The 8,714-nt window shown below is 41.7% G+C and overlaps 1 protein-coding gene across 1 annotated transcript; it reads right to left on the reverse strand.

Annotated features, from left to right (window-relative positions):
* Window positions 1–201: 201 nt before the first annotated feature.
* pigr (polymeric immunoglobulin receptor) lies at window positions 202–8,381 on the reverse strand. Its single transcript, XM_028019359.1, has 8 exons — window positions 8,229–8,381; window positions 7,241–7,585; window positions 5,265–5,346; window positions 4,860–5,086; window positions 1,201–1,279; window positions 1,010–1,098; window positions 834–883; window positions 202–723 (listed from the first exon to the last, which is right to left on the reverse strand). The coding sequence occupies exons 1-8, from the start codon at window positions 8,275–8,277 to the stop codon at window positions 637–639; spliced, it is 1,008 nt and encodes a 335-aa protein (XP_027875160.1). The 5' UTR covers window positions 8,278–8,381; the 3' UTR covers window positions 202–636.
* Between the last annotated feature and the right edge of the window lie 333 nt (window positions 8,382–8,714).

The following is an 8,714-nucleotide window of genomic DNA, read 5'->3' on the forward strand; positions in this document are numbered from 1 at the left end:
GGCAGTGTGACTGACTGCAGGGAGAGAACAAAGTTGAATCTTCTGAGCTTAGCAACATGTTCGATTTTCACTGGAAGTAATTTGAATACTTTGGAGTGGACCAGCCAAAGTCCTGACATGGATCAAAGCCATAAAGCTCAACACCAAAAATATAATACTCCGAACACCAAAGAAAACATGCAAAATATGCTCATTATCACCTAATAAAGCTTGCAGCTGTAAAGCCAACAAAGGTTTTTTTCCCCCACTGATTATGAAGTTATGATCACAAGATTCCCCTTAAATAAGCTGAAAATGGTAATAAAATTATCAAATTACCCTCTGAACTTCCTGAACCAGTTTCAGACAGAATTGATTGCATAGATGAGTCATTTGTTGAGTACAGAGGGCAGATTTGAACCAAATGTGAACATCATTAGGGTTTTTCTTTTTGGAAAATATGCATGAAAGCGGTGCAAATTTGTAAAAGCTGAACTGTAGGAAGCAGCGCACGACGAGCGTGTGCTGTGGCGCACAATGCAAAAGGAAAAACAATGACATCGAGGGTGCATGCTCTGACAAGTGGAAGGAAATAAAAAAGAACAACAATACATTCGGTTTGTGAAAGTAACAATAAACGTCGCAGAACATCAGATATCAGTACACGAGCACATCTTGGGAATCCTTGTTGGGAAGGAAAAGTACTGCCGCGTTTTGAAAGTCATCTGCTTCTCTTGAGCAGCCCTGTAGGAGACATTCCAAAACAATATTCTATAAATCACATGCACAAAACAGGGTTTTTTTTGTTTTTTGTTTGGTATCAGCAGGGAGAACCCTGTTTAAAAGGAGCTTACGCTGAATTTCGCCCTCATCTCCTCGACGTCTCTTGGAACCCGGTCTCTCTCTGGAAGTGAACAGCGAGAGTATTTTTATTAATAATTGCCACATTTTCTGACTTTTGTTCGCTGCGTTTGATGAAATCACTGCGCAATTGCATTGGAATTGCATTTAAGGAAGCGAGTGGCCTTACTGTGCAGCCTCCAGAACTTTATGGCCAATATGGCCACGACAGCCAGGAAAATGACAGATGAACAGACCACCACAGATGCCAACATGTGACTAGAAAAACCCCAGAAAAAACAGACACGCAGCCTGCTGAGGCAATCCACGTTGATTCTGAAACTGAAGGCGCAGCACAAATCAGCAATACTAAGCTTCTACCTGTGGCTGCTCCAGGTCTCCCTAGTGATGGGTTTGGCTGGAGGCAGGTCTGCGAAGGACTGGCTCGACACTGGTGGAACTGCAAGAGACAATGCGGCATTAGACGGATATATTTCAGGTTAAAAAAAAAAAAAAAAAAAAGAAGAAATTGAAAAAGAAAAAATTGAAGTAGTGTGCCAAGCACAAGAGAGTTTGTTGCGCAATAGAAACTCGACGTATGGCATCAATATTCTTGACAGGTGTTATGAAAAAATCCGTACGCTGCAGCAGATGCTCCTGCTACACAACATGATGACATATTGATGCTAAGAGCGGCTTCTTTGCGTTTTAATGGCTGCAAAATGGACATTAGTAGCAACACAACTCCAAAAATATTAAGAAGTTCAAGTGAATTATTTTCTCATTATTTTTAAAGGTTTCGGTGCCACTTGTGGCCTTTAATGAACAGTGGATGGACAGGAAGAAGGGTGGAGAGAGAGAGAGCGCGGCCTGGGGCTAGGAACTGAATCTGGGACAGCTGCGCAAAGGACTGGAGGCTATGGTGAGCCGCTGGGCCATGTGGCGGCGCTTTTTCTTCAATATTGATGTTGTTTTAGCAGACATGAATGTCATTTTAAAATCTCAGCCGACAAACATGAGTGTCAACGAAACTGCGGCGTACAGAGATTTCCAATTCCAGACTACGCCGAAGCAGCCCGTTGGTTCTCCATGGTTACCCACTTACAGCTTGTCCGACCTTTGTTGCCAAAGTAAGTTACTAGCTGTATTTAGTCAATCGTCTTCATTTCGTTACATCGATTAGCAAAAAGTTATAATTTGAGATTAAAATCGTAGCCAGAGAAATATGAATGCAAACCATTGGAAAAAAAGATAACCTACAAGACATTTTAAAGCCACATGCCAGTAAACACATCGTTTATTGTAATAGTAGATGTTTAAATGGTAAATGAGAAAATAAGTTGTATGCTGTAAATAGACACAGGGAAAAATGAACAAAGTTAAAACGAATGGCGCTTTCAGCTGCTTTCAAAAGTAGGAAGACATCTGAGATTTCCTACTCAGTTCCGAACTGGAAATCCAACAACAACTCCTTTCTTGTAATTGTATTTGTTCAAAGCTAAAGAAACTAATGGAAGTTGCGTTAAAGTGGTGGAAGCACTATTAAGTTCACAATGAGTTTATAACTACAGCTTCCACTGCAGTTGCACAGCAGCCATATTGGACATACGAGACTGCTTGTTGAACTTCCCCAGCTGAAATTCTGACTTCAAGGGCATTCCTGACTGTTCCTTTATAAAATAAAACTTTCAACAAGCGAGAACAATGCATTATCCTTAACTTTATCTCTCTAATCTGACTTTCGAGACGCATTACCTTTGCACTAGCGGGTCTAATTCGAAGCACTGCCGATTGTAAAATAAAAAGGTCTCCTGAGTTGGAATTCTGACTGCGAAAATCAAAGGTTTCCCAGTAACTCAGACTTATCCAGTATGGCTCCCGCACAAAAGAAATGTAGATAATATTGTTGGTAGGAGCTATTTTGTAGCACTTCTGAGAGTTTTTGTCTATGAGCTTTGACTTTATAAGTATGGCAGGGAAACTAAAAAAGGCCCGCTAGCTTGAGCGCATCGTCTGGCTTATTCTTTGCAATCCCCATTTTCTCCTTGCAAAAGTTTTGACAATAACTCTGCAGCAGATTCACTTTTGTTTTCCCATGCCAGCTGTTCTATTGCTCAAATACAATAAAACGACAATAAATGGGTGACTTTTAAAGACCTCGGAAGCAACATGCAAAAATCTATAGATGTGTCCAACAAAGCATGCTAGCTACACGGCTTCACTGTAGCAGCTCGAGAGCTAAAAGGATCCATTGATTGCAAGAACAGAACAGTTCAAACTTGACACAACGCAAAACCTGATTCAAACATGACAGCCAGGCGCTTTTCATTTTCTTCCTTTCAGCATCAAATATTCCCTAGACAATATGAAGGCCTCGGGGTAGATTCTCATTTAGCCTTTCTTTAGTCTGGGAATGAACGTTTGCTCTGCAAACTGTTACAGACATGAGTTAAGCTTTGTTTGTGCTTTTATTCAGTTTTGCCTCTCATGAAAATACTATTGCTGTGTAATGCAGTGATCTGTGGACGTTTGCACACTAAATATTTTCAATACATCAATGAGATTTTCCATGGAAGAGCACAGTAAGAATGATGCCTTTTTAGTTAACGGCTCAGTTTTATCATTAAGAGTAAAAATTGGAATTAAAGTCAGAAAAATGATAATGTCGCTAGAGATTTACCATTATACTCACGTAGATTTGAGTAAACTAGATAGCTACCAAACTAATGCCCAAGTTGAACCCATAAAGCCATTCCTTCTGTTTACTTTCTTTAATGGTTTTAGCTTTTTTTTTACGCTAAGGTGATTATCAAGACCACTTAAATACAGCATATAACATTTTCCCATTGTGTCACATTATTAGCACCAACGTCAATCATTTTACTAGAATTTTAAGTGATAGATTCTATGTTGAGGAGAACCACGAAGTGGAAGTAAAAGGTAAGATGGCCTCCAACACTTTTTGCCAACAAAAATGTGAAAAGGAAGGCGTCCATTTACCTGAGTTGTTGATAGAAGCGCCCTTAACCCCAGTTTCACTTATTTTTTGGATTCGTCTCTGTCATCTTTCTGTCATCTTCCACATTTACAAACTGAAGTTCTTGTTCATTGTTCTATGCAAATTAGCTCGAGCTCACCCAGACCGGATGGAGAATGTCCGTGAGGATCAGTTTTAAAGACTTGCCACAGATTACCAGTTGGATGTAGCCCTGGACTTATAGGCCTGGCTTTATGTTTATGTTTGTGGCCCTGCAGCCTGTAACCAGCTATTTTCCTGCATTGGTCTGTGCTTAGTTTTTGCCTTTTTGCCATCAACTCTGTCTAACTTCTCCCCGTTTCCTGCTGAAGAAAAGCACAGTGGCAGGTTGATGGCATGTTCAGGGAACCATGCATAGGAACCATGCTTGGTTCCTATTTTACATCCAAAACTCTTCTGGTTTTGGATGCAAACCAGAAGAGTGGTCCAGCCTGTCGGTTTTGGTGGACAGCCAAAACCGGCAGGCTGGTTGGTCACGCATTTGTGCCATATTGTATTTTCAGACGACACCTTGAACCGTGTTCAAAGCAATAGCATGCCTCGAAATCGTTCGCAACTGTCTCCCTGACCTATTTGCTCCGTTCCTTTGTGTTCGTTGCGCTGCTTGTTAGTTAATGTTCTCTAACAAATCCCTGAGGCCTTCACAGGAAGAAGGAAAAAAAATTAATGGATTTACACTGAAATTTAATTACACTTTTTCAGATTAGTTTGAGCTTCAGCTGCAAGAAGAATTCTCTAAAAGAATTTCCCCCCTCCCTCCCTTTACCACATTGCGCTATTTTTTGTGTGTACCACAGAATCACAACGATGTACAGTAACACTTGTAGCCATACTTATGGCAAAATGTGGAAAAAGTTCCAGGCTTATTAATAATTTAGAGAAGCACTGCAACGGCTCATAATTTATCATATGGAATTGCATGTTGAGATATGCATCAAACGCAGTGATTTGCAAGGAAAGCAGATGTCGTAGTTTTTTTTTTTTTTTTTGAACGCCTGCCTACCGGTGGTGGGTTGGGGTGTGACCAGCACGTGCACGGCTGTCTGCTGCTGCCCTGCGGAACACCAGTACCACGCCGTGTCTTTCATCTGCAGCTTCTTAAAGGTTACGGTGAAAGCCCCAGTTCTGTCATCTCTGATGGCCACGGAGGAGTCCTCGTAGCTCCCGTCAGAACCTGTCGACAGGCAGGATCTCCAGTCGCCACTCCGACACCATTTCTTCTCGCTTCCTCTGTTGGCAGGCAGACACAGGGGAGTCACAGAAAGCCGATCTTCCGCCGTGTACTCTCGCACGAGTGGAGAGATTTCTGGTCGTCAAACACGATTGTGAAATGTTATCCAGCTTTAGCAAGTTGGTCTCGTATGAAATCAGGCCGATGGTATTTGGAACAACAGAAAAAGTCAAATGCCTGTATCTCTCACTGTAGAGGCATTCGATTGTGACGGCGCTTCCCTCGGCTCCACTCATCCTGCTGTTCACAGCGGACATGCCTGCAGAAATCATCAGGACAATGTGTCGTTAATAAAAGTCTATTTAAAGTCAAATAAAGGCATTAAGACACGGTGAACAGAAACAACAAGAAAATGTGTGAAAAAAATCAGTCCTTTAGGTAGACATAGGATGGAGTGTCTTAGTTGATATGGTTCATAAATGGAAAAAAAAAGATTGGTATAATATAGAGAAGAAAAACTAAATACATAAAAATAAAGCGCCCTTAGTTGCACTACATTAGTAACAAGAATAAAAATAACAATAGTACTACTAAAAAACAAAAACAGCTGATTTATTTCGGTAATTTTGTTCAAAAAGTCAAACAAACTTGTATGCCGTGCGGTCTTAATTTTATTTTATGTTTATTTGATGCTTATATTGTGGCTTATAACTAATGAAAACCCAAAATGTGGTCTGCAATAGTTTAGAATTATTACATAAGACCAATGAAATGTAATTTTCCAAATCAAAAAAATGCAGTGTGCACCGTAAAGTACATGCACTCAATACTTGGTCCGAGCTCCTTTCGTGTGAATGACTGCATCAGCACGGCCTGTACGCAATCGGCCTGTAGTTCTGGAGCTCAGCTTGCTTTGATAGTTGCCTTCAGGCCATCTTCATCGTTTGATCTGGTGCCTACAGTCTTTTCTCTTGACAACGTATCCACAGACTTTCTATAGAACTCAAGCCAAAACCAGTTTGCTCACCAATCAAACGCGGTGTTGCCACAGTCACTAAACGGGTATTTGGTATTCTTCGCAGTGCTAGCCAGTGCCAAGTCCTGCTGGAAGATTAAATCAATACCCCCATAAAGCTTCTCAACAGAAGGAAGCAAAATGTGATCTCAAATGTCCTGGTAGATGGCTGTGCTGATTGGGACTTGACAAAACACAGTGGACCAACACAGGCAAAAGTAGGTGGCTCCACAAATCATCACTGACTGCGGAAACTTTCCACTGGACATCAAGCAAGACGGATTATGTGCCTCTGCAGTCATCGTCCAAACTCCGAATGAAACGCAACATTTATTTTCACCTTAAAATACTCAGACCTCTTCGGTCTAGGAGGTGCTCAAACCCTTTGTATATTATTTTATTTACGGATATAAAAGGTTATGCACGTATGTAGTTTGTTTTGAAGCAGGTGCTAAGTTAAATATAAATTGTGTCTTTCAACATACGAGCATTAGCTATAGCTTTAGATATTTGTAATTAGTTGGCAAATGTAGGCATATCTGGGCATGCCTACGACTGCAGAATAGCAGCAAAGTGCTTCCAGTGGAATTTGTAATATGTGTAAAATATGCATCAACCAGCATTCGTGGAACATACGTGCCTCCTGGGTTGAAAGAAGACCAGAGGGTGTTAAAGGTACATTTTTGACAACAGTCTAGCAGGGATTACCAGGTAGACTGTTTACCAGGGATTCTTTCCTTTCACTCAATTTTCTGTTTATATGTTTTCTTATAGCATATAAAAAGAAAAACCTATATTAGCAGTTGGTTTTTGTGGCTTACCCTCTTTGTGGAGGGTGTCAGTGACTGTCTACCCGGCAAATGTCAAATCCACCTCATGCTTACGTTTGCTATGACATGTCTCCATTTAGTAATTAGCTTACATATTTATTTAAATTTGATTCGCTTTATGTAACCTTACATTTGTTGAGCACCTGGGTTTGTTTTTTTTCTTTTTCTTTTTATTCACTGCAAGCGATTAAAATGAAGAGAAACGTGAATTATTTCGCTCTTGCTGTGCTTAATTTATAAACACAAGTTCCCCATTTTGAACTGAATTACTGAAATAAATCAAGCGATCACTGGCGTCCCCCTTTTTGTGCTTCAAAAAGCCGATTCGGGTTGTGACCACGCAGGTGGAAAATCCCCCCACTACTCACCGTGAACCACTTTTACGTCTGTATAAGCGACGTCGTCGGCTTCCCACACGCCACCTATCTCCACGCCGCATATGTACCACCCCGACTCGCCCTCCTTCATGTCCGTCATGGTCACGGTGAACACCAGCTGGACTGGGTCGTCGAAAATGCTCACTTTCTTCTCGGCCGGATCGACCAGGTGGTGGTCGTCGGTTCGAGCCAACGACGTGCAGAACTCCCTGGTCCGCCCCTGGCACCAGTATTTCACATAGCTGGCGTACTGGGGCTCGTAGTGGCAGGGGATGGTGAGGGAGCCCCCCTCCAGGACGGCAAACTCTTCCTCCGTGGTAACCTTACAGAGAAAGGCTGGCAGAAAGGGGATGTGATGAATGCTGAGCACAAGTTTAATCTTCAGAAAAGGTTCAGCTGGAACAGGAAAGTTATTTCTTGAGGACTTTTTTTTTTTTTTTTAATCTGCTGCATGGAATAGGGAAAGTGGCCTTGACCATATTTGTTGTAAGGGTTTCCTTTGTGGCACAGGAGTTTGTTCCTTCTTTCTTCTTCTTCTTCTTTTTTTTTAAACTTCCCTTTACTTGTTATTCTGAAAACGGATTATCCTTTCCTATAATTCACAGGATTAAAGGGCTAACAAAACCAGCCTCGAACATACCCACTGCCCGCAGCCAAACACTGAGAGCTTGCAAGTCTTAGAAAAACATGAAATCTCTCGGTGCCTTCCAGCAGAAAACAGCAGCTTCAACAACTTTCAAGCCAGTCTCCCCCCCACAAATGATTAATGTAGAAATGGAATAAAATGATAAAGTGAAGCGAAGCGCAAAGAGTATCTTATGACAAAGCGCCAGTGTTTGCTAAATGCACAATAATAAAGTGAGGAGGCAACAGCAGAGGCATTAATCATCCTTTGTGTTAAACTCCATCAACGGCTGAAAGTGGGTTTTATTTTCTTTCTCTTTTTTTTGGGATCAGTTTCTGACCTCAGCGCTCATACCTGGAATCCATGGTAACAAGAAGAGGGTGATCGTGGAGAGCTGCGACATGTTTTGACTTCACTTTTGGAGTTTGTTAAGCAGACTCACCACCCAGCGCAAAAAACGCTTTGAGATCTGGGTTCCGCAGTGTCAATCTCTTCCCCACCCCGCTTTGGTCATGTGACCAAAAGCTGGATCCAGATGTTCCAGATGTTAACCACATAGGTGCCAAACGGACAAAAAGGGAAGTGTTCAGATGGCAGTGGAATGAATGTAGGAGAGAAATCATTGGGGAAAGAGAGCAACATGTTAAAAGTCACAGAAGTAACTGCGTGACGAGAGGCGCTTTTGGTCGTCCATCAAAAGCAGGATTCGCGGAAAGCCGGAATTCCTTAAATGTTTTATTTTGAAACGGCATGCTCATCGTGCCGGAACGTCATTCCAGCTACTTGACTTCAATGTCCATCATCCTAGTGGGAGTGGGAGTTCACAGTGGGATATTCAAA

This window comes from Xiphophorus couchianus, chromosome 6, assembly GCF_001444195.1.
Source record: "Xiphophorus couchianus chromosome 6, X_couchianus-1.0, whole genome shotgun sequence".
In the NCBI taxonomy this organism is placed as follows: Eukaryota; Metazoa; Chordata; class Actinopteri; order Cyprinodontiformes; family Poeciliidae; genus Xiphophorus; species Xiphophorus couchianus.